The sequence below is a fragment of the Canis lupus genome, chromosome 21 (assembly GCF_048164855.1).
Source record: "Canis lupus baileyi chromosome 21, mCanLup2.hap1, whole genome shotgun sequence".
Classification (NCBI taxonomy): domain Eukaryota; kingdom Metazoa; phylum Chordata; class Mammalia; order Carnivora; family Canidae; genus Canis; species Canis lupus.
Window position 1 is genome coordinate 42,259,133 of NC_132858.1, and position 26,764 is coordinate 42,285,896.

General features: G+C 39.5%; 1 protein-coding gene across 1 annotated transcript in view; it reads right to left on the minus strand.

Moving 5' to 3' along the window:
- NAMPT (nicotinamide phosphoribosyltransferase) overlaps positions 1-24,509 on the minus strand; it is a 44,725-nt gene extending 20,216 nt beyond the window's left edge. Inside the window, exons 1-3 of the mRNA XM_072791541.1 lie at positions 24,166-24,509; positions 2,831-2,987; positions 1,287-1,390 (exon numbers count right to left, since the gene is read on the minus strand). Coding sequence (XP_072647642.1) covers positions 1,287-1,390; positions 2,831-2,987; positions 24,166-24,222 — 318 coding nt within the window. The 5' untranslated portion in view covers positions 24,223-24,509. The remainder of the gene's footprint in view (positions 1-1,286; positions 1,391-2,830; positions 2,988-24,165) is intronic.
- Positions 24,510-26,764: the final 2,255 nt, after the last annotated feature.

Consider the following 26,764-nt stretch of genomic DNA (forward strand, 5'->3'; position numbering starts at 1 on the left):
GGTACTTAATTATGCCTCCCTTCTTTTAAAGGTAAAAGCTGTAGCTATATTTTGGCTAGGAAGGCAAATTATTTCAGAAATCCTAATAGTTTTTATGGGATTTGAGGTAGGTACTAGGTAAAAGAAAAATCTGTTTAATGAGAAGCACTGGAAGGCCTCAAGATATAGCAGAAATACTGTCTTAGAAAAACTAGCATGGACTCAAGAACACTGACTTGGATTCTGGGCAAGTCATTTAAACATTTCTAGGTCTCAGACTCTAATCTTAAAACAGGGTTAGAGAAGACTAGATCAGATCCCTAAGATTCTCTGAAAATCAAAAGATTTATCACCCTGGCTACCGGGAATTATATTAATAAGCTCAACACTGAACTTATCTATTACCGTTCTCTTCTCAATAAGCCAAATGGGGTAAGTGCAGGAGTTAGTCAGCAGATTTTACTGACCTTACTTAAGATATATGGCAAGTACAGCACAGAGTGCTTACCTGACTTCTTCAAAGACCAATAAGTAAAAAAATAATAAACCTCAGTATTACGATATAGTCCTGAAAGTTAAAGTATTTCTAATTATTTTGTGTTTGATAGTCTACTATAGAAAAGACATTTGTTTTTATAACATAAAATTAACAGTTTACATACATGGCAAGATGCCAAAAGATCCCATTCCCACGCTATCTTTGTAATAAAGGCCACCACCAGAGGACATTCACCCTCTTATTACTCAATTCCCAGGTATTTGGATGCTCAAAAGTTTAAGTAATTGATCCAAACATACTAGGTTATGACAGAGTATGACAAAGAATAAAAACTGACTTTATGGATCAACATAGAACCATTCCAATTATTCAGTCGGGGAAATGTCCTAGAATTACTAGATAGTGTTAGACTTCCTGCATCGATTCCCTTAAATAATCTATAGCCAAGAAAATAGACTTAAATTTCAAAACTGCCAAATAACCATGCCCTTTCTTCATTATATAGTGTATTTTCAATGAAAAGATTAAATCACCTTTTTGAAAAATGCTACTGATATAAATTATAATTCATTTATATTATAACCAATTACTTAGACCTGCTATAGATTCTATATAGTAATGATCTGCTACCAGAGAAAAAAATTAAATGTTACCCTTAACTTTTCACAAGATTGTCTAAAATAGCCATTATATTTGGGTCACAGACAGGAAAAAGTTGTAATTATAGTCTACTATTCAAATTCCTTTGTAAGACATTTTTAACTAAAAGCAAACCAAAGTAGAGCAAAACATGAAAACCCTATTTTACCTCAAGAATGTAGTTCCATCCCTTTTCATTAAAGACATCATCCTGGAAATGCTCTCTATACACCTCTTTGGCTTCCTGGATCTTCTCTGCGGTCACTACTTTACCTGAAAAGACAAATTTCTCCTGTTTACATTTCTAAAGGCATTCTATAAATTGCTGAGATGCTGTAGGAATAATCTCTCTAGCTATTTTACCATTCTGTGTATAAAAAAACAAGAACTGAAGGGTTAAATGATCACCCAGAGTCAACAGCACAGCCAGAAAAGGAATTTACACTTCTGCTCACTCACCCTAAGCATATATGTTATCTGAAAAGCAGATGTGCAGAAGAAATTACTATGCGTGTGGTATTTTTAAAAAAAAAATCACAATAAGTTAACTTCTAAGATGATATTTTTTCTATCATTATTAATTTATATATTCTTCAAATTGGATACAGATAATTTTCCAGATAAATCTTTTTACTTTATTCATAAAGGGGATCTTCAGGGCTACTAATCCAGTAATTTTCACAAGTACTAAGCTTTTGTTCCTCAAATACACCTTTAGTTATTGTTAGCTGTAAAATGAGGATAATAGTAGAACACCTACTTACAGAATGACGGTGAGGACTAAGAGGGTTAAGACATGAAGCACTTAGCATAATGCTGGCCTCTATAATAGGCACTTAATTTTAGCTATAATTAATAATAAATAATAAAGTTTTTTAGCTATAGAACTGAAGAATGGCATCAGTCTTTAGTGACTTTATATAAGGTCACTTAGTAAACTCATTTAAAATATCTTGGGAAGTCTTGCTGCAAAGTACTTTGGATACTCAAATAGGTTTTCAATGGTGAAACATATCTGAACTACCTTAAAATTGCCAAGATTATGGAAAAAGGCAATTATCTGTGTAAAATTCAACTAATCTGTATTCATTTTTGAGATTATTTTTATTTTATACAGCTTCAGAGATGAAATTGTAAGTTCACAAAATGTATAAAACCTTTGGGAACTGTTCTCCCCCTAGAAATACCATTATAAAACATACTAGAAGTGGACTTTCAAATAAAAAGGCAAATTATTTTGGGTTTTTTTCCACCTTAAAATGCATCGGAGACTAAAGCCACAGTGTCAGGCAGTTCTGAAACATAGGCCTTTAAGATAAAATGGACTATGAAAAATATTTTTTATTTGCTACCATAATTCAAAATGAGTTCCCAGGTGAATAATGAATCCTTTACTGTGAACTGACTTCAATCTATTAACTTACCAGATTAGCCTCAGAAAATTACTGACTTTTCTAAATTTATTCCCAAATTTATTAGTTTCAGAAAAATCTTTCTCATATTTAGAACAAGCACATATACCAAATTATAAGATTTAATGCATTCAAATTAACAGGTTTTCTATAATCCTAAAATAAGCCTTAAAATAGTCAAAGTAATAAGTAATTAAACCATTCAAAGAGTTACTTCAATCACAGAATATAACAATATAGGAGAAAAACTGTGAAGCATTACATAAAAGCAGCATTTTAAATGTACTAGGAAAAATAATACCTTTTAAGTACTTATTAAGAATGTACTGCAACCCATAAAATACTGTTTCCTCGTATTTCACCTTCTTTATTTTGGAGTTTTCTGTCTTCTTTTCACGGCATTCAAAGTAGGAATAAACTTTACTTGTATTGGGTGGGTACTGTTTATAGTGAGTAACCTAAAGGGAAAAGAATTACCTGAGTTAGAGAACATCAGAATAGAATATAAATCATGACAGAAACGGTTTGAAATTATTTAAAACCAGAGAAATTACACTTATTTGCTATTGATCAGCTTCTTTTCCTAGCTGTAAAGAATACAAAAATAAGCATCAAATTTATTAGGATACTTTTAATAGTTCAGGATTTTTATTTCAAAACCAAAGGAGACTATTACATTTTATAAATCAAGAAACTGAACCTAAAGAGGTACATGCCCTCTAAGGGGTCAGACGGACACTTGAAATCAAAGTTTGAAGAAAGGTATCTCATTTCATCTTGGGGAATGGTCTTCATTCAGAGAAAGATGTAGCTGACTGGGATGGGGGTGGGGGGGGCATACCTATGATATAAAAAATGAACTGGAAGCAGAATTTAGTAGTTACTATCCAAATGTGCTATGTTTGATAAGTCACTAGTGAATGACTTCCCATGACTCTACTTCATCTGTTTAGGGAGGTAGTGAGAAGGACTCCTTTTGGTCTTCAGTAACACTGTGAAAACCTTGATGTAAACAACAGCAGCAGGAAAGAAATCCTGTTTTATAATATTACTTTTCTCAAATTTCCCCTGAATTGGGAAATAAATGCCTGTCCAATGCAACATCAAATCCTTAGGAGTTTAAAAAGCTGAATAAGTATTATCATACATTTCTCTCCCATGAATTTGGATTAAGAGTCACCATTGAAAGTTAATGTTTTTGTTTTAAGAAAAACATGTGTTCATTATAATTTGAATTTGCTTATACTTTAATGTGGTTAACACATTTTACCAATAGAAAGTAACTGGAAAAATAATGTGTATGTGCTTTGCTCAAACAGTAGAAATGAAAGTGCCTTAAAGCTTAAGATAGAAGGCAGTAAAGCAGGTAACAGTGGAATAATTGTTGCAGAACAACTTCCAAGGATGACCACTGTGGACCATCCTTCCTGTTTAGCTCTGTTCCTAAGTTTAGGGAAATCCAATGCTTTCCTTGTCTGACTGCACAATCCCTATAAAACTTGGCTTTAACCTAAAATGCCTTTGTAGTTTAGCACAAAAATTCTACAATAAATATACTCTATATAAAGAACCCCCCCCTCAAAAAAAAAAAACCACCATAAAAACCCTACACAAATGTTTAATAAGTGTTTCTTCTCCAAAAGAAGCAACTTGCAACTCTATGAAAACAGCACCCTGGGATCCCTGGGTGGCTCAGTGGTTTAGTGCCTGCCTTTGGCCCAGGGCCTGATCCTGGGGTCCCGGGATTGAGTCCCACGTTGGGCTCCCGCATGGAGCCTGCTTCTCCCTCTGCCTGTGTCTCTGCCTCTCTCTGTGTCTCTCATGCATGAATAAATAAAATCTTAAAAAAAAGAAAGAAAGAAAGAAAGAAAGAAAGAAAGAAAGAAAGAAAGAAAGAAAGAAAGAAAGAAAGAGAAAGAAAGAAAGAAAGAAAGAAAGAAAGAAAGAAAGAAAGAAAGAAAGAAAGAAAGAAAGAAAGAAAGAAAGAAAAAGAAAACAGTGCCCTTATGCTGTTTGAAGGCAAACTGTGAGGTAAATCTTAAACCCAGAGATAGACACCAGAGTTTGGTTTGGGGGTTGGCTTTTTTAAGGTTAGAACCTTGACACTGATACCACTGGAAGCTGAAGTAGTAGCTCACTGAAATAGTTAAAACAAAACCCAGAGCAAAGACAACAAAATTTATATATGAATGACACCTTAGTGATAAATCATCACTACTTCAACTTAAGACACTAATTAGAAAAAAGGTAGCAACACCTAAAAACATAGCTAAGATGTATATAAAAACTAAAATACCCAGTTTACAATGTAAACATCTCTAATTCCTTTAGTGGGAATAATCAGTGAAGCAGAAGAAAGTCAACCATGATGAAGTAAAAATCAAATAAAGGTCTGGATCACATCAGGCAAGTTTATAGAAGTCAGATTCAGAGTTGTGACTGTAGTTAGTCTGACCTTTCTGCAGTTCAGATACTTAAAGGTGTACCTTTTAAGTCTACCTTTTTTTATATCAGAATTTAAAAATATGAGAAGGCAAATAAATTATTTTCATCTTCTGAGTGGACCAAACAGTGAAAAGCTGAATGGAAATATTTCTAAACTATTTAACTCCACTTTGGCCTACAAGTTTACTAAAACTTTTCAATCATACAAATACAATTCCAGTTCTAGACAGTAACTGAGTATGTTTATAATTTTAAAGCTTTACTTCTGCTGTGTTATTTTATTATGTACTTAAAACTTTTGTATAAATATTCAGAATGCCTTCTCTAAAAACAAATGTCATTAAAAACACGAAACTGTCTAGGCTGCTTAATTAGAAATGAAGTGTAACTTCTCAAATCTTCTTTGGAGAACTTTAGAGAACTGTTGTAGAATTTAGCTGAAGAAGCTAATTCTCAGGCAATTAACCACCTGCCAATGAGCACCCGATATATTTATGGAATAAAATAGTATGTTTGGATCTATTTATATTGTCTTGTACCATTGTTTTAATGGGAAAAAAACTTTTTATTTTTATTTTATTTTTTTTAAAGATTTATTTATTTATGATAGATGTAGAGAGAGAGAGAGAGAGAGAGAGGCAGAGACACAGGAGGAGGGAGAAGCAGGCTCCATGCACCGGGAGCCCGACGTGGGATTCGATCCCGGGACTCCAGGATCGCGCCCTGGGCCAAAGGTAGGCGCTAAACTGCTGAGCCACCCAGGGATCCCCTGGGAAAAAACTTTTTAAACAGAGCTCCTTAGTAAAGAGTATTCTAAGAACACAGCCAATAGAGAATTAATGATTCTGGTTTTACTAGGTTTACTATTCTCTTCATTTTATTTTCTGCTAAACTGCTCTCTCTGAACCCCTTGGAACCTTCACTAGAAAATGAGATACAGAAAAAAAAAAAAAAAAGAAAAAAAAATCAATTGTTATTTTATAGTTTATTCACAAATATATACTGTGTATCCACTAGGTATCAGACAATGTTTCAAGTACTGAGGATGGGAAAGTAAAATGGATGGAGATGGCTTTTATTCTCAAAGGGCAAATGAGGGTTCCAAGGTCAGAGAAAAACATATAAATCAACAAAAGAACTTCAGATCAAGATTTAGGTTTGAAAAATTAAAAGACAATGAGGGGCTAGAGGAGCCTGATAACTGCTGTCCACAGGGAGCCAGGAAGGCTTCTCTGAGATGGTGACATGTGACAGGACTTAAACTACAGGGAAATAGGAAGTACACTGATTTAAGGGACAGAACACAACACCAGTGTGGCTGGTGCTTGCAGAGTAGGGAGGAGGAGGTAGATGGTAAGGTCACAGCAAGATGCAGGGGCAAGATCATGGAAGGCTTGTACGTTACCACAAGGAGCTTGAATATTACACAAGTGCAACAGAAAGCCATTAGTATGTTTTAAGCTGGAACAAATATGATCTTGTTCATATATTACAAGGATCAGCTTGACAGTGAGGTCGAGAATGGATTACAGGATGACTAAAGACGAAGCAGGACCATCAGGTAAGAGGCTAAAGATTAGCTTAGGTGAGAGAAGTGGCTCATTTGGAGGTAAAGGAGAATTAGGTTAATAGATTCTATTTGGGGGATAAAATGGGGGAGGATTAAGAATGTTCTCTACAGTTTTGGCTTGAGCAACTGGGTGAATAATGGTGCCATTTAGTGAGAGGAGGAAGGAATAAATTTGGAACTCAAGAGCTCAGTTTTAAATATATCAAGTAATACAAACAAAGTTTCATAGTATTCAAAATTAAACAACTACAGAAAGGGAGCTCCTAAATCATATTTTTTTTTTTTTTAGCACTACTTGGACTTCTATCAATAGATAAAATGGAAAAAAAATAGATAAAATGGTTCTACAATAAATTTAACATTATTTATATGATGAAAATAGCTAATTTCTATAATATTCTCAGCAAACTCGGGATCCCTGGGTGGTGCAGAGGTTTGGCGCCTGCCTGTGGCCCAGGGCGCGATCCTGGAGACCTGGGATCAAATCCCACGTCGGGCTCCTGGCGCATGGAGCCTGCTTCTCCCTCTGCCTGTGTCTCTGCTTCTCTCTCTCTCTCTCTCTGTGTGACTATCATAAATAAATAAAAATTTAAAAAAATATATTCTCAGCAAACTCTACCCCCAAAAATGTTTCCTAAACTGGAATGATTTTCCTACAGCTAACAGAGCACTATCAGTCACAAACACATGTAAAGAACATAGACACACAGGAAATTTTAGCTCTTTTAATAGAACTTAATTTCACACTCATGTGATTAACTTCATGACAAACTAAAAATTATAATCTTTAGGCTAAATATCCTTGTTCCAAGTATGATACTTAAAGAGAAATATGAGGGGTCCCTGGGTGGCTTAGTTGGCTAAGCATCCAACTCTTGATTGCAGCTCAGGTCATGATCTCAGGGTCATGAGATTAAGCCCTGTGTTGGTGTCTGTGCTGGATACAGAATCTGCTTAAGAGTGTCTCTCTCCTTTTCCCTCTGCTCCCCATCCTCCTACCCCACCAAAAATAAAAAAAATAGAAGAGAAATATTTAAGTTGCAGAGAATCTTTCTGCGAGAGCAAACTCTAAGTTGTTCTGAAGCTTCTCCATATTTCCTATAAAATTGATTTGATGTTTTTTCCAAGAGCTTTCCTCTCACAGTGAGATTACAAGATCAAAGGCAACCACTACTAACCTACTTTACCAGTTATAATTTTAACAGCTAAGAAATGATCATAAACCAAAATTTTAACAATACCATGTGTACATAAGAGCGCATGGATTAATATATATATAATGTCACAAATAAGTTATATTATCTATATAATTTGTAAGGGCACTCAGAAGAGAATCCACTTAGCCTCAGACTTTCTGCCTTGTCAATGCCCATGTGCTAGAAATAGCAAAATAATAATAATGATTCTTTCTTTTCTTCAACATTATTTAAGATTTCTCAAGCCCTGGAGATCCTTCCATTGCTGCAGAAAGTACTTTTTTGTTATCTGGTTTCTTTTTTTTAAATTTTTTTTTTTTTTTAATTTATTTATGATAGGCACACAGTGAGAGAGAGAGAGGCAGAGACACAGGCAGAGGGAGAAGCAGGCTCCATGCACCGGGAACCCGATGTGGGATTCGATCCCGGGTCTCCAGGATCGCGCCCTAGGCCAAAGGCAGGCGCCAAACCGCTGCGCCACCCAGGGATCCCTGTTATCTGGTTTCTGAAGCAATAATAACCTCAAAAATATGGCTTAATGATTTTTGGACTAAATTTTGGAGAAGAGATTTTGTCAAATCACTATAATCATATTGCCCCTTCCCCTAAACCTCCTGACACAGAGTTCTTGAAAATTTGTACTTTTTTTATATGTATATTTTTTATTGAAGTTCAATTTGCCAACACATAGTATAACACCCAGTGCTCATCACCCAGTCACCCGATCCCTCTGCCCATCTTCCCTTCCACACTACCCCTTGTTCGTTTCAGTCGGCAGTCTCTCATGTTCTGTCACCCTAATTTTTCCCACTCATTTTTTCTCCTTTCCTTATAATTCCTTTCTTTATTTGTTATATTCCCCATCTGAGTAAAACCATATAACGATTGTCCTTCTCTGATTTACTTACTTCACTCAGCATAATACCCTTTAGTTCCATCCACGTGGAAGCGAATGGTAGGTATTTGTTGTATCTAATGGCTGAGTAATATTCCACTGTATACATAGACCACATCTTCCTTATCCATTCATCTGTCGAAGACATTGAGGCTCCTTCCACAGTTTGGCTATTGTGGACATTGCTGCTATAAACATTGGGGGGAAGGTGTCCTCCTGGTTCACTGCATCTGTATCTTTGGGGTAAATCCCCAACAGTGCAATTGCTGGGTCGTAGGGTAGCTCTTTTTAACTCTTTTAGGAACCTCCACACAGTTTTCCAGAGTGGCTGCACCAGTTCACATTCCTACCAACAGTGCAGAGGGTTCCCCTTTCTCCACATTCTCTCCAACATTTGTTGTTTCCTGTCTTGTTAATATTCCCCATTCTCACTGGTGTGAGGTGGTATCTCGTGGTTTTGACTTGTAGTTCCCTGATGGCCAGTGATGTGGAGCATTTTCTCATGTGCTTGTTGGCCATGTCTATGTCTTCCTGTGTGAGATTTCTGTTCATGTCTTTTGCCCATTTCATGATTGGATTGTTGGTTTCTTTGCTGTTGAGTTTAAGAAGTTCTTCATAGATCTTAGATACTAGCCCTTTATCTGATATGTCATTTGCAAATATCTTCTCCTATTCTGTAGGTTGTCTTTTAGTTTTATTGACTGTTTCTTTTGCTGTGCAGAAGCTTTTTATCTTGATGAAATCCCAATAGTTCATTTTTGTTTTGGTTTCCCTTGCCTTCATGGATGTATCTTGCAAGAACTTACTGTGGCCAAGTTCAAAAAGGGTGTTGCCTGTGTTCTCCTTTAGGATTTTGAGGGATTCTTGTCTCACATTTAGATCTTCCATCCATTTTGAGTTTATCTTTGTGTATGGTGTAAGAGAACGGTCTAGTTTCATTCTTCTGCATGTGGCTGTCCAATTTTCCCAGCACCATTTATTGAAGAGACTGTCCTTTTTCCAGTGGATATTCCTTCCTGCTTTGTCGAATTAGTTGACCACAGAGTTGAGGGCCCATTTCTGGATTCTGTTCCATTGATCTATGAGTCTGTTTTTGTGCCAGTACCACACTGTCTTGATGATCACAGCTTTGTAGTAAACTTGAAATATGGCACTGTGATGCCGCCGGTTCTGGTTTTCTTTTTCAATATTCCCCTGGCTATTAGGGGTCTTTTCTGATGCCACACAAATCTGAAGATGATTTGTTCCAATTCTCTGAAGAAAGACCATGGTATTTTATACGGATTGCACTGAATGTGTAAATTGCCCTGGGTAGCATAGACATTTTCATAATATTAATTCTTCCAATCCATAAGCATGGAATATTTTCCCATCTCTTTGTGTCTTCCTCAATTTCTTTCAGAAGTGTTCTATAGTTTTTAGGGTATAGATCCTTTACCTCTTTGGTTAGATTTATTCCTAGTTATCTTATGCTTTTGGGTGCAATTGTAAATGGGATTGACTCCTTAATTTCTCTGTCTTCAGTCTCATTGTCAGTGTATAGAAATGCCACTGATTTCTGGGCATTGATTTTGTATCCTGTCACATTGCCAAATTGCTAAGAGTTCTAGCAATCTTGGGTGGAGTCTTTTGGGTTTTCTATGTATAGTATCATGTCATCTGCAAAGAGGGAGAGTTTGACTTCTTCTTTGCCAATTTGAATGCCTTTTATTTCTTTTTGTTGCCTGATTGCTGAGGCTAGGACTTCTAGTACTATGTTGAATAGCAGTGGTGAGAGTGGACATCCCTGTCCTGTTCCTGATCTTAGGGGAAAGGCTCTGTTTTTCCCCATTGAGAATGATATTCACTGTGGGCTTTTCATAAATGGCTTTTAAGATATTGAGGAATGTTCCCTCTATCCCTACACTCTCAAGAGTTTTATCAGGAATGGATGCTGTATTTTGTCAAATGCTTTCTCTGCATCTATTAAGAGGATCATATGGTTCTTGTTTTATCCCTTGTTGATATGATCTACCACGTGGTATTATTAAGAGTGTTGAACAAACCTTGCATCCCAGGGATAAATCTCACTTGGTCATAGTGAATAATCTTCTTAATGTACTGTTGGATCTTATTGGCTAGTATCTTTTTGAGAATTTTTGCATCCATGTTCATCAGGGATACTGGTCTTTAATTCTCCTTTTTCATGGAGACTTGTCTGGTTTTGGAATCAAGGTGATACTGGCCTCATAAAACGAGTTTGGAAGTATTCCATCCCTTTCTATCCTTCAGAACAGCTTTAGTAGCATAGGTATTATTTCCTCTTTAAACATTTGATACAATTCCCCTGGGAAGCCATCTGGCCCTGGACTTTTGTGTCTTGGGAGGTTTTTGATGACTGCTTCAACTTCCTCGCTGGTTATTGGCCTGTTCAGGTTTTCTATTTCTTCTTGTTCCAGTTTTGGTAATTTGTTGTTGTCCAGAAATGCATCCATTTCTTCTGGATTGCCTAATTTGTTGGCTTATAGCTGCTCATAATATGTTTTTAAAATCGTCTATTTCCTTGGTATTGGTCGTGATCTCTCCTCTTTCATTCATGATTTTATTGTGTCTTTTCTCTTTTCCTTTTAATAAGGCTGGCCAATAGTTTATCTATATTATTAATTTTTTCAAAGAACCAACTCCTGGTTTTGTTCATGTGTTCTACAGTTCTTCTGGTCTCTAGTTCATTGAGTTCTGCTCGAATCTTTATTAACTCTCTTCTGCTGGGTGTAGGTTTTACTTGCTGTTCTTTCTCCAATTCCTTTAGGTGCAAGGTTAGCTTGTGTATTTAGTTTTTTCCAATTTTTGGAGGGAGACTTGTATTGTGATGTATTTCCCCTCTTGGGACTGCTTTTACTGTATCCCAAACATTTTGAATGCTTGTATCTTCATTTTCATTAGTCCAAGAATATTTTTAATTCTTCTCTAATTTCCTGGTCGACCCATTCATCTTTTAGCAGGATACTCTTTAACCTCCATGTGTTGGAGTTTCTTCCAATTTTTTTCTTGTGACTGAGTTCTAGTTTCAAAGCACTGTGGTCTGAAAATATGCAAGGGACAATCCCAATCCTTTAGTATCAGTTGAGACCTGATTTGTGACCCAGTATGTGATCTATTCTGGAGAAAGTTCCATGTGCACTTGAGAAAAATGTACTCAGTTGCATTTGGATGGAAAGTTCTGTATATATCTGTGAAGTCCATCTGGTCCAGTGCATCATTTAAGGCCCTTGTTTCTTTGCTGGTGTTGGGCTTAGAAGATCTGTCATTTGCTGAAAGTGCTGTGTTGAAATCTCCTACAATTGGTTTATTATTATAAGTAAGTCTTTACTTTGGTTATTAATTGATTGATATACCTGGCAGCTCCCACACCACATTAGGGGCATAAATATTCATGATTGTTTTTGTTGGATAGACCCTTTAAGTATGATATAGTGTCCCTCTTCATCTCTTACTACAGTCTTTGGGATAAACTTTATCTGATATGAGGATTGCTACCCCAGCTTTCTTTTGAGGACCATTTGAATGGTAAATGGTTCTCCACTCTTTCGTTTCCAGGCTGCAGGTGTCCTTACGTCTAAAATGAGTCTCTTATAGACAGCAAATAGATGGGTCTTGCTTTTTTTATGCAGTCCAATACCCTGCGTCATTTGATGTGATCATTTAGCCCATTCATGTTCAGAGTAACTATTCAAAGATATGAATTTAGCATCATCATAATACCTATTCAGTCCCTGTTTTTGTGTATTATTTCCTTTGGGCTCCCTCTTTCTTTTACAGGTCCCCCTTAATATTTCTTCCAGAGCTGGTTTGATGGTCTCATATTTTTTCAGTTTCTGCCTATCTTGGAAGCTCTTTATCTCTCCTTCTATTCTGAAGAGAGCCTTGCTGGATAGAGTATTCTTGTCTGCATGTTCTTCTTATTTAGGACACTGAATATACCACGCCAGCCCTTTCTGGCCTGCCAGATCTCTGTGGAGAGGCCTGCTGTGAATCTGATATTTCTCTCCATATAAGTTGAGAATCTCTTGTCTCTCACTGTTTTAAGGATTTTCTCTTTATCTTTGGAATTTGCAAGTTTCGCTGTTAAATGTTGAGGTGTTGAAGGGTTTTTATTGATTTTGGCGGGGACCTCTCCTGGATCTGAATGCCTGCTTCTGTCCCCAAATTAGGGAAGTTCTTAGCTATGATTTGTTCAAATATACTTTCTGGCCCATTCTCCCTCTTGGCGTCTTCTGGAACCCCAATTATATGTAGATTTTTCCTTCTCAGGCTATCATTTATTTCCCTAAGGCTTTCCTCATGGTCTCTTAATTTTGTTTTTCTCTTTTTTCCTCAGTTTCTGTCCTTACCATTAAGTTGTCTTCTATGTCACTCACTCTTTTTTACACCTCATTAACCCTAGCCTTTAGGACATCCAGTTTGGATTGCATCTCATTTATTTTTAATTTTGGCCTGATTAGATCTAAATTCTGCAGTAATGAAGTCTCTAGAGTCCTTTATGCTTTTTTCCAGAGCCACCAGTAGCTTTATAATTGTACTTCTGAGTTGGCTTTCTGACATCAAATTGTAATCCAAATTCTGTAACTCTGTGGCAGACAGTACGGTTTCTGATTCTTTCTTTTGTGGTGAGTTCTTCTTTCTAGTCAGTTTGTTCAGTGCAGAGTGGCTGTATGAGTGGGCTGAGTCAAAAATATCAACCACGACCTAAGTAAATTTCACCCTAGATGATTCTTGTTAGAAGTGAAAACTTAAACACGACCTAAGTAAATTTCACCCTAGATGATTCTTGTTAGAAGCGAAAACTTTTCTCTCTGTAGCATTCTGGCTGTTCTCTCTTTAAATCTCAGGTTGAATTCATAGGTGTTCAGGATGTTTTGAAAGTTAACTATGTAAGTTGGTGGGACCAGGTAAGTTGAGGACTCCTACTCTTCTGCCATCTTGCCCCACCCTCAATTTTACTTTTTTGCCACAATTTTGAAAAAGATGTAGTCAACTGACAAAGTCCACACCAGCTTCTGGTATCTTTCTTTTGCAAAATATTATTCAATTACAACTGACCTAAGTTATTCTTCCTATGAAGTGCATTTGTGATTTACATACAGGATTTTATTTCTGTTGCTTTATCTTTTCCTGTAACTTTTAATATAAAACTCACTGAAAAATAGCACTGTATGAATGTACAGGTAATTTCTAACATATGAACTGCAACAGTACGCCACTCCTCACAAGGCTCAGGCTGCCATGAGAGTCACTGTGACTGTTCAGAATGAAAGAGAAGCAATTATGAAAACAGGAACAGCTCAAAGACACCTCAGAGAAAGTTCCACAGGACTAACTTGCCAATGAGGTCTGACTCCAACTCTTTTTTCTAAAAAGCCCAAATATTTAAAGTCTGTCAATTTCTCATTAATGAGGCTGCAAAATCTTTTTTAGAAAAGCTACTGGGTGCCCATCATCATCATACATGAATTATACAATCTTCTGTTACTTCTCCAAAGACAACTTTCACCCATCCTGGATTTTAAGAGGTATCTTTGTCTTTTATAATACCTAGGAGATCTCCAATTTTTATTAAATGAATTAATGAAAATGGGCTGAGTTCTAGATAACCAGTTTACAAATGACCTTTTGAGAAGCAACCCACACTGGATAGCACAATTTGTAACAATGGCTGATGTGCTTTAACACACTCTTCATTAACAGTGTGTAATGTGTAAATTGCTTAGAGATGAGTATTGTACACTATATATATTTTTCAACTTAGTTGATAACATCTTCCATTTTAATCTGCTACTAGGTAAGATGTTCATAAATGAAACTCTTCTCTGCTTTAGTTTGTTACTAACATTATCTACATAAAAGTAAGGGAAAGGAACAAAGAATGGAAATGCACTTTTAACGGGTGAGTTATTTCTAAACTAATCAATGGCTACTCCAGAGATAGGTGAGAAAAAACAAACAAACAAAAATCTGACCTGTCCCCTTATGAAAAGTTCCAAATGCTTTTTAAATACTGCAGTGCCTAAAGCAGCCCAATGCAACTTTCCCTTGCTGGGTTAGCACAACATAAATACAACCCAGTAGATACTTTTCCTTTATGCCATTTTGAAAATGCTTAAACAAAAGCCCAGGATTAAAATGGAGAAACAATCACATTTACGTATTTCTCAGTTCCTTATTACGTAGAATACATAATGAAATTACAGAAACGAATATATATTTTCAATGCTCCTCCTTTGGTCCAAATTGTCTTGAACCCTCCAGAGAGGATACAAGTAAAGATAAAATAACCACATTGTTATGTGCTTGGACACTACCTTACTACTTGCAAAAAATCTCTCTGTAGTCTTTAGACAACCAACCATTTTTTCTTCAGTTTTAGAAAGAAGAAAACAATTATTCTCTCCTCCATCAACACGTCTAAAACCACTAGGTTCCCTACCTACTTTAACTGGCCACTAGTTTGTAAGTACTGATAAGAATATAATAGCCCTGTGTAACTGCCAAATAAAAATTTCATTATTTCTAATCTCAAGATTATCATTTCTGTCTCTTCTTCATCTAAGAAGATAAAAAGGTAAAAATGGAATGGAATATAGGTTATAGGACCACAAAATATGTAGGGTAAACAAAACTTAAAAACGTCAGTGTAGAATACACCATCTACTTTAGTGTACTGTTGTAAAGGATTGGTATAAAACATCAACCTGACTGAATCCTCTTGAGAGATTTTTTTGGGGGAAAAATTAAAAAATCATACTATGGTGAAAATCTTTAAAAAATATTTTATCTTTTGAGAGATTGAAAGAGAGCGAGCACGAGCTGGAGGGAGGGATAGATAAAGCGGGAGAAGTGAGCTCACCACTGAGCAGGGAGCCCAACAAAAGGCCCAAACCCAGGACCTCCAAAACATAACCTCTGTCGAAGCAGATGCTTAACTAGCTGAGCCACCCAGGCACCCCAAGATGAAAATCTTAAAAGGTTTCATACTATACACACTTGGAAGATGGTAGCAGAGTAGGAGAACACAAGACTTGCCTCATCCCACAACTAGGTAACTATCAAATCATCCTAAATACCCTAGAAACTGATCTATGAACTGGTAGTACAAACCCACAACTAAAGGTAGAGAAGACTCAACACAGAAGAAGGTAGGAAGTACAGAGATGAGGTTTGGGAGAAATGGATGGTGGCCACTGCAGTGGAAGAGAAAAGTGCTAGAGACAGACTAAAACAAAGGAGAGCACACCAGAATATGAATCCCCATAACAACTGGAAAGAGAGGAGCTGAATTTCATGAGTTCTTACAACCAGTTGGGTTAAAGACCCAAGGTTTTTTTTTTTTTTTTTAATTTTATTTATTTATGATAAGCACATAGTGAGAGAGAGAGAGAGAGGCAGAGACACAGGCAGAGGGAGAAGCAGGCTCCATGCACTGGGAGCCTGACGTGGGATTCGATCCCGGGTCTCCAGGATCGCGCCCTGGGCCAAAGGCAGGCGCTAAACCGCTGCGCCACCCAGGGATCCCAAAGACCCAAGTTTTGCAGGCTTGGCTGGGTTAAAGCCCAGAGGGCACTGAACTGCTCTTGGAGAGAAGCCCATGAACATAGTGTGGAAACAGTGATCTGAAGAGCACCTGGGGGGCACACAGTGGGGATGTTACCTGCTCATCTAGGCCAATGTCCCAGAGGGGCAGCACTCATGGAGAGACCCCTCAAGGAACAAAGGAACTGGCAGGAGCCATTTCCCTTCCCTGCCCCTCAGCATAAGCACAGGGCCACTTATGGGAACCAGTGCAGCATCCACACTCCTTACCTAACTTGCTTACACCAAGCCTCTCTGCCCTGTGCTTGGACAGAACTGCCCCTCCCAGTCATGTTTGCCTCAGTCTTAGCACTGTGGGCTCCCTCACCCAGAAGTCTGGCCCAAATCCTTGCTCACACAGTGCCTCTGGAGGCGGGATATTTGCAGGGCCTCGGTTCCAGTGGTGGTGGTGACAAACTTCATTCCACAAGCACACCTAGTTAATGTGCTACATTCAGACCAGGGACCAAACACTGCCAAAAACAAGCAAAGAGAGGCTCCGCAGATGACTGGCCTGAAGGATAAAGGGGCCAGGACACAACAGCTGAGCACATGCAGCACACACTGGAGATACTCCCAGAAGTGCCAGGCCCTGGGAAACAGGAGACACTACATGGCACAGCACTACATGACCTCTTCTTCATTACCCTCAAAATAGGAGATATAGCTGATTTTCCTAATACACAGAAGCATGCACAGAGACTAAGACAAAATGAGAAGACTGATGAACTTGTCCCAAATGAAAGAACAGGACAAGGGTACGGGCAGAGATCTAAGTAAAACAGATATATGTAACATGCCAGATAGAGAATTTAAAGTAATGACCATAAAACTATTCACTGAACTTGAGAAAAGAGTGAAAGGCATCAGTAAGACCATTAACACAGAGATAAGGAATATCAAAGCCAATAAAAAGGGCTCAATAAATAAAATAAGAAATAAGCTTGATGGAATGAACAGTAGGCTGGAAGCAGCAGAGAAACAAATTAATGACCTAGAAGACAGTAATGGAAAAAGTAGTCAAGAACAAGAGAGAAATAATAATCATGAAAAATGAGAATATGTATAGGGAACTCAGTGACACCATCAAATGTATTAATATTCATAGTCTAGGAGTCCCAGAAGAAAAAGACAGAAAAAAGGGGGAAAAAATTTTATTTGAAGAAATAATATCTGAGAACTTCCCTCAACTTGGGGAAGGAAATAGACATCCAGATCCAAGAGACACAGAGAACCCACCCACACACACACACCACCAAAATAAAAAAATCATATCCACAGCAAGACATAAAGTAATTAAACTGGCAAAATACAGTGATAAAGAAAAAATTTTAAAAGCAGCAGGCAAAGGAATATAGTCACATACAAAGGGAAACTCCATCAGGCTATCAGTGGATCATTCAGCAGAAACTTTTCAAGGCAGAAGAGCATGGTATATTCAAAGTGCGTGAGTGGGAAAAATCTGCAGCCAAGAATATGCTATCCAGCAAGGCTATCATTCAGAATAGAAGGAGAGACTAAGAGTTTCCCAAAGACTAAGGGAGTTCATTCACTAAACCAGCCCTGAAACAAATATATATATAATTTTAAAGGGGAAATCTCTGAGTGGAACACAGAGACCAAAAGTGACAGTATAAGAGTAGGAAAATACAAAAACTCTGAAAATGAATAGATCTGTAAAAAAATAAGTCAAGAAACTCACAAAAGGATGTAAAATATGACAACATATACTTAAAATATAGTGAGAAAAGGAATAAAGAACCGGCTCAAACTTAAATGACCATCAATGTAATATAGACTGCTAAATGCCAAAGAGATTATATACAAACCTAATGGTAAACACAAATATAAAGCCATTAATATGCAAATAAAGACAAACAAATCCAAATACATCACTAAAGAAAACCAGCACACCACAGAAGAGAGAAAAACAGGAATGGATCAGAGAAAATCATCAGAAACCACCAAAAAAATTAAATAAATAAAATGAATAAAATAAATAAAATGGCAATAAATACATATCTACCAATAACTGCTTTGAATGTAAATGGGCTAAGCACTCCAATCAAAATTCATGAGGGATAAAAAAAACAAGATCCATCCATATCCTGCCTACAAGAGACTCCTTTTAAACCTAAAGACACCTGCAGACTGAAAATGAGGGGGAGAAACATCTATCATGCAAATAGAGGTCAAAAGAAAGTCAGAGTAGCAATACTTTTATTGGGCAAGTTAGACTTTAAAACAAAGACTGTAACAAGAGACAAAGAAGAACACTATATAATAATAAAGGGGACAATCCAACAAGAAGATATAACAATTCTAAGTATTTATGCACCCAACATAAGAGCATCAAATACATAAAAGTTAATAACAAATATAAAGGAACTAATGGATAATAATACAATAATAGGGGACTTTAACACCCACGTACATCAGGGTACTGATCATCTAAAAAGAAAAGCAATAAAGAAACAATGGCTTTGAATAACAGATGGATTTAACAGATAAATTCATAACATTCCATCCTAAGTCAGCAGAATACACATTCTTTTCAAGTGCACACAGAACATTTTCCAGAATAGATTACATATTAGGCCACAAAACAAGCCTCAACAAATTTAAGAAGATTGAAGTCACAGCATACATCTTTTCTGACCAAAACACTATGAAACTAGCAGACAACCACAAGAAAATATCTGGCACGATGACAAATACATGGAAGTTAAATAACATGCTACTCAACAATGAATGGATCAACCAGGACATAAAAAAATAAATTAAAAAGTACATGGAAACAAATGAAAACACAATGGTTCAAAACCTTTGGGATGCAACAGAAACAGTTTTAAAACTGCTTTATAACAATACAAGACTATCTCCAAAAGCAAGAAAAATCTCAAATAAACATCTTAAAGGAGCTAGAAAAAGAACAAAACCTAAAACCAGTAGAAAAAAGGAGTAATAAAGATTACAGCAGAAGTATATGATACAGAAACTTAAAAAACAACGGAACACAGCAATAAAACAAGGAGTTGGTTCTTTGAAATATTCAATAAAATTGACAAACATCTAGTAAGACTCAAGAAAAAAGAAAAAGGATTCAAATAAAATCACAAATGAGGGAGAAGAAATAATAAGCAACATCACAAAAATACAATTATAAGAGAATACTACAAAAAACTATATGCTAACAAACCGGACAACCTAGAAGAAACAGCTAAATTCCTAGAAACATATAAACTATAAAACTGAAGCAAGAAGAAATGGAAAATTAGAACAGATGATTACCAGCAAAGATACTGATTCAGTAATCAAAAAAACTCCCAAGAAACAAAAGTCCAAGACCAGACAGCTTCCCAGGAAAATTCTACTAATTAATGAAGAGCTAATATTTATTCTTCTCAAACTATTCCAAGAAATAGAAAAGGGAGAAAAACTTCCAAATCCATCCTATGAGGCCAGCAAAACCAGATAAAGACACCACTAAAAAAGAGAACCACATGCCAATATCTCTGCTGAACATCGTTAGAAAAATCGTCAACAAAATACTAGCAAACTGAATCCAAGAATACATTAGAAAGATTATTCCTGGGTTGCAAGGGTGGTTGAATATTTGCAAATCAATCAATGTGATATATCACATCAATCAGAGAAAGGTAAGAAAAAGCATTTGACAAAGAACAACATGCATTCATAAAAACCCTCAACGAAGTAGGTGTAGAGGGAACACAGCTCCACATAATAAAAGCCACATATGAAAAACCCACAGCGAACATCATCCTCAATGGGGAAAAGTTCTCAGTTCCTAAGATGAGGAACAAGACAAGGATGTCCACTCTCACCACTCTTACTCAACATAGTACTAGCAATCAGACAAACACAGCAATCAGACAAGAAGAAGGAATAAAAGGCATCCAAAGTGTTAAGGAAGAAGTAAAACTTTCACTTCTTGCAGATGATATGACACCATATATAGAAAATCCAAAAGACTCCACCAAAATACTGCCAGACTGATAAATGAATTAAGTGAAGTCACAGGATACAAAAATCAATGTATGGAAATCTTGCATTTCTATACACCAATACTCAAGCAGCAGCAAGAGAAATTAAGGAAACAATCTCATTTACATTTGCACCAAAAATAGTAAGATATCTATCTAGGAATAAATCTAACCGAAGAGGTAAAGACCTGTATTCTGAAAACTATAAAACACTGATGAAAGAAACTGAAGATGACACAAAGAAATGCAAAGACATTCCATACTCATGGACTAGAAGAACAAATATTTTTAAAATGTCTAAAATACCCAGTGCAATTCACACAGTTAATGCAATCACTCTCAAAATACCAACAGCATTTTTCACAGAAGCAGAACAATCAATCATAAAATTTGTATAGAACCTCAAAAGACCCCCAGACCCACCTGAATAGCCAAAGCAATCTTAAAAAGAAAAGAAAAGCCGGAGATATCACAATTCTGGAGTGCAAGATATATTACAAAACTGTACTAATCAAAACAGTATTGTACTGGTACAGAAACAGATACATAGATCAATGGAACAGAATAGAAAGCCCAGAAATAAACCCGTAACTACATGGTCAATTAATCTTCAACAAAGTAGGAAAGAATATACAATGGGAATAAGACATTCTCTTCAACAAATGGTGTTAGGAAAACTGGACAGCTGCGTGCAAAGAATGAACCTGGACCACATTCCTTTACCACAAACAAAAATAAATTAAAAATGGATTAAAGACCTAAATGTGAGACGTGAAACCATTAAAACCCTAGAAGAGAACACAGGCAGTAACTTTGACACCAGCCGATGCAACTTCTTTCTAGGCATGTCTCCTGAGGCAAGGGAAACAAGCAAAAGTAAACTACTGGGACTACATCTAAATAAAAAGCTTCTGTACAGCGAAGGGAACAATCAACAAAACCAGAAGGCAGCCCACTGAATGGGAGAATGTCATTTGCAAATGACATGTCCTATGAAGGGTTCGTGTCCAAAATATATAAAGAACTTTTACAACTCAACACCCACCCATTTGAAAAATGGGCAGAAGATGTGAATGGACAGTTCTCCAACGAAGACATACGGATGGCCAAAAGACACATGAAAAGATCCTCAGCATCACTTATCATCGGGGAAATGTAAATCAAAACTATAATGAGTTATCACCTCACACCTGTCAAAATGGCTAAAATCAACAACACAAGAAACAACAGGTGTTGCGAGGATGTGGAGAAAAAGGAACCCTCTTGCCCTGTTGGTGGGGATGGAACCTGGTGCAGCCAATCTGGAAAACAGAATGGAGATTCCTCAAAAAGTCAGACATACAACTACCCTACAATCCAGTAATTTTTACTGCTGGATACTTACCCCCAAAACACAAAAACACTAAGTCAAAGAGATACATGCACCCCTATGTTTATAGCAGCATTATTTGCAATAGCCAAGATATGGAAGCAGCCCAAGTGGCCTTGATTGATGAATAAAGAGGGGTGGTATAAATACAAAAAAGGCTTATTGAGCCATGAAAAAAGAATGAAATCTTGCCATTTGCAAGGACATATGGATGGAGCAAGAGAGAGTATAATGCTAACTGAAATACATCAGTTAAAGACAAATACTGTAGGATTTCACTGGTATGTGGGATTTAAGAAACAAATGAGCAAAGGTGAAAAAAAGAGAGAGGCAAACCAAGAAACAGTCTCTTAATCATGGAGAACAAACATAGTTACCAAAGCAGAAGAAGGTGGAGGGATGGGTTAAAATGGGCAATGGAGATTGAAAAGTGTACCTGTCCCAATGAGCACGGGGTGATGGTATACAAGTGCTGACTCAGTATATTGTGCTCCTGAAATAAATACTACACTGTATTTTACCTAACTGGAATTAAAACAAAAACTTAAAACCACATTAAGAACAAAAGTTTCATATGAGAAAGAGAATACATTGGTCTAATGTGAAAATGGACAGAAACAGACTTTACTAAATAGATGCAAATTCTAATAGTGCATTCAGTATGTCCTGTTAGATTAGAAAACTTTAAGGTAATTCATTCTTTTAATTAAAAGCATCCCAGAGTATTATGCTGAGTGAAATAAGTCAATCAGAGAAGGACAAACATTATATGGTCTCATTCATTTGGGGAATATAAAAAATAGTGAAAAGGAATAAAGGGGAAAGGAGAAAAAATGAGTGGGAGATATCAGAAAGGGAGACAGAACATGAGAGACTCCTAACTCTGGGAGAACAAGGGGAGGTGGGCGGGGGGTGGGGGTGACTGGGTGACGGGCACTGAGGGGGGCACTTGAGATGAGCACTGGGTGTTATGCTGTATGTTGGCAAATTGAACACCAATAAAAAATAAATCTATTAAAAAAATTAAAAAAATAAAAAATAAAAGCATCCCAGAAAACTGATGTTAAGGGAATTTTACACTCCTCATGTATAACTGCTACAGGAGCTACAAACTAAAGGAATTTGTACTTGTTTTGTTTTTTAAAAGTTAGTCCAATGAATCGGTTTACATTTTCCATTTCCAATGAAATCATTAATTGCTACATTATGAAAACTTCTGGAAATCATTTTAAAGATTTATAAAGCCAGGAAAAAAAGTTCAGTCATGAAAAAATTATCAATGAGATCATTCTAAAATCACTACTGAAGACACTCAGAACACTAGGAACTAAGACAAGACAAAGTTTTAAGGCCAAGTAAACTAGACTTGATAATACTCTGATCTTGCAATGAATGGTGCGGATTTCCACTTTGAAAAACCCATTTCTAAATACTACATGATAACGAAACTTGGCTCTATTTTACCTAAGTATCCGTCTAAATGATCACAAATAGAATTTTATGCGACTGGGAAGAAAAACAGCAACTTAAGGAACACGGGATTCTCCGAAACACTTCCGCCGAGTATTTAAGGAACGAAACCAAAAAGGAAAAAAAAAAAAAAATCACAACAAGAACCAAAGATGTGAGAGCATTATGCGTTCCTTCCCACTCCAGATCACCGAGTCGTTAGGTAAGCACCAAATTTCATTTTATCCAGGTATAGGGTGTCTGGTCTGACATTTCATCTTTTGAGTGTGTGGGCCAACAAAGCTTAGCAAAGTGTAGTTCAGTTTACTGCATGTAATCTGGAAACTAGGGGAAAGGACATTTGCCAGATTTTCCTCTTAATCATGCTTTCCTTGACTCGTTTGTGTTGAGTTTCAAACAAAAACGAATGGGGGCGGCAATAGTCAAGTGTCGGAGAGGCGTGTGCCGGCTGCCCCACAGCTCCGTGGAGTTCTCCAAGGTGAAGGCTGCAACTCATCTAACTCGTGTTTCGTTTTCCTTCTCCCAGGGATCCCGCAGCGGCCCCGACGGGGACGAGGGCAGCCGGCCGGGCTTTGCCACAGGGGATGCGGAGTCCGCGTGATCACCGGGGGCCGAGGAGCTGGAAACGCAGCCGGCGCGGCGGGTCGGGGCAGCGGGCGCGGGCGCCCAGGGCGGGCAGGGCAGCGTCCTCCCCGCCACCGCCGCCGCCGCCGCCGCCGCCTCCTCGGGGAGCGCGTACCTGCCCGGCGACGGGCGGGGGGGGGGGGGACCCGCTCCTCGGCGGCCGGGCCAGTCCCGGGGCCGTTACCTAAGCGACCCGCTCCGCCCGCAGCCGCGGCCCAGGCCGGCCCGAGGCCAGGAGGCCGCGCTGCCGGGCGAGGCGTGCGCTCGGCCCCGCGCCCCGCGCCCCGGCCTCCCGGCCCGCAGCCCCGCGCCCCGCGGCCCCGCCTCCCGCCGTCCATCTCTCCATCCTCCCCACTGCGGCGCCAGCCTCACCTGCCCCGCGCCCCGCGCCCCGCGCCCGTCCCGACGCGGCCCCCGCCCCCGCCCCCGCCCCGCGCGCCCCCGCCCCGCGCCTCTACCTTGTAGGAGTCGGTGGCCAGGAGGATGTTGAACTCGGCGTCCGCCGCAGCGTTCATCTCGGGCGGGACTGCGCGGGCCACGCGCCGCGAGCTGCCCGGCGCGGCGGCGACGAAGGGGAAAAATGGGCTTCGGCGCGCTCCGTTGCTTAAGTCACCGCTCGGCCGGAGGGGCGGGGGCAGGGGAGGTGGCAGCGCGGCGGGGAGGAGGGGCCGCGGGAGGGCGGGCCGCGCGCCGTGAGCCGTGACGCGGCGGGGGGCTGGCGGCGCCCGCGGCTCTCGCGCTGCAGCGCCGGGGACTCCGGCCGACCGCTCGCCTCGGCTCCCCGCCCCCCGCGCCGTCGCCGTCGCCGTCGCCGTCACCGTCGCCGTCGCCGCGGAGGGGACGCGGGGGGCGGGGCGGGGCCGCGCGTGCGCAGCGCGCGGGGGCGGGGGCGGGGCGGCCGTGGGGCACGCGCGCTGGCTGCGGGAAGCCGGGGGCTGCGGGCCCGGCCTCGGCCTGGCTTCCCGGCACGGCGGGGAGGGGGATTCCCGGCCCGGCCCCGCCCCGCCCCGCCCCGGCTGCCCCCTTCCCGGCCGACCCTGGCTCGCTTTCCCGCCCCCCGGGTCAGGCCACGCGGCTCGGGCGAGGAGCGTCGCTGCCAGGGGCTCCGCATCCCCGAGGCGCGGCGGCTCACCTTTGTCTCCGGCTGCGCTGGGGTCGGCCCGCCCGCCGCCCGCCCCTGCCGGCCTCCCCGGGTCCGCGCGCCTCGGCCCGCTCCGCTTCCCCGCACCTGTGCGCTCGAGCTCCCGGCCGGGCCCGGGGACGCTGCGGCTCTGGCGGGGGCTGACCTCGGGCCGCTCGGGTCGCGCCAGGACCGGGCCCCCCCGCATCCAGGAGCGCGGCGAGGGCGGCGGCCGCGGGCCGAGGGCTGACGCGGTGCAGGGCATCCACCTCGTCATCCTCCGCAATCGTTACATCTTGGGAAATGGTTTGGTAACTTCCACCATAAGACGGGAAGCGACGTCGGATGACTTCACAGAAGTGCAGACCATCCACTTGCGTAATTCTACGTGGTTGCATTTTTTTGCGTAAAAACTAAATTTCCTTTGTCCACGTGGTCAGTGGCTGCTGTTGCTGCTGCCTTTGTTTGTTTGTTTGTTTGTTTTGTTTTTTTTGATTCTAGGATTTAGGTTTTACGAGATACAAGTAGCCAGGAAAAAGCAGTTCAATGAAAACGGGTTCAGGAACTTTGCAGACTGTTCTTCAAGTTAGCGGAGATCTCCTTTTATCTGTGGGGTGGGTTGAGACGGGAATGGGGAGCTTCATCACAACAAAACGGAGACCTCATTAATTAGAAGCAACTTAAGTCCAAAACTGGTCTTGGAGTAAGTATAGATTCTTGACAGTCGCCTCCTATCTGTAGAGTCCATACAGCAAAGGTCACCGGAGTGTAATTAATAACGCACTCAGGTCGTAAATAATACATTTAGGATAATAGAATAAGGGTATTTTCAACAAAAAAGTTGAAAAGAGACTTTGATCCTTGTGTTTACAAGGGGAAATTACTTTTTAAAACCTTTAAGTAAGTTATTTAGATTTTTTTTTTATTTTGGCAAATTTTATTAAGTCAAGCAGTGCAACCCCAAGAAAGAAGATGATCCTTTAGGAGTCTCTTGATTTGGTACTTTTTCCTTCATTTAAAATTTTTCATGACCTACCTTACTTAAATGACAAATTCTTTTGGCTTAGCTTCCTGGAATCCTTGTGTGTATAACTGACCATTCTTCTACGCTGCCTTATGCAGGAAAAAAAAAAAAAAAAAAAGGGTTCTGATTACAAAATGGGCTTTGTTTATGGAGGCATTTTTTAAATTTTAATTTTAATTTTTATTATTTTGGCATTTTTGTTTTTGTAAAGCAAAGTAAAACTTGATCTTGCAGTCTTTGAGTTAAATTTGCATATTTTTAAGGTGAAAAAGTTTAATATCGGTACAAGCAAAAATGTTAATATGGTATTCACATTGTTAGGCGTAAGAGTCACAAGGCCTGCATACATAATAGTGACTTAAACCCTCACAGCAGTCTCCAGAAGAAAAGCTGTATGTTAGCAATAGAAAGTCATTTGCGGGGGTTCCCTGGGTGGCTCGGTGGTTTGGCACCTGTCTTCTGCCCACGGCACGCTCTTGGAGTCCCACATCGGGCTCCCTGCGTGGAGCCTGCTTCTCCCTCTGCCTGTGTCTCTGCCGCTCTGTCCCTCTGTGTCTCTCATGAATAAATAAATTAAAAAGAAAGAAAGAAAGTCATTTGCCTGGGCAGCCCAGGTGGCTCACTGGTTTAGTGCCGCTTTCAGCTCAGGGCCTGATCCTGGAGTCCCGGGATCGAGTCCCACGTCAGGTTCCCTGCATGGAGCCTGCTTCTCCCTCTGCCTGTGTTTCTGCCTCTCTCTTTCTCTCTCTGTGTGTCTGTCTCTCTCATGAATAAATAAATAAAATCTTTAAAAAAAAATCATTTGCCTAAAAATCAGGCATACTCTGTATAGGTACTTACATGCTTAATACGGGACCAATTTTGAATTGATTAGGCTTTAGAACTATAAAATTATCACCAAATACCAAGTTAA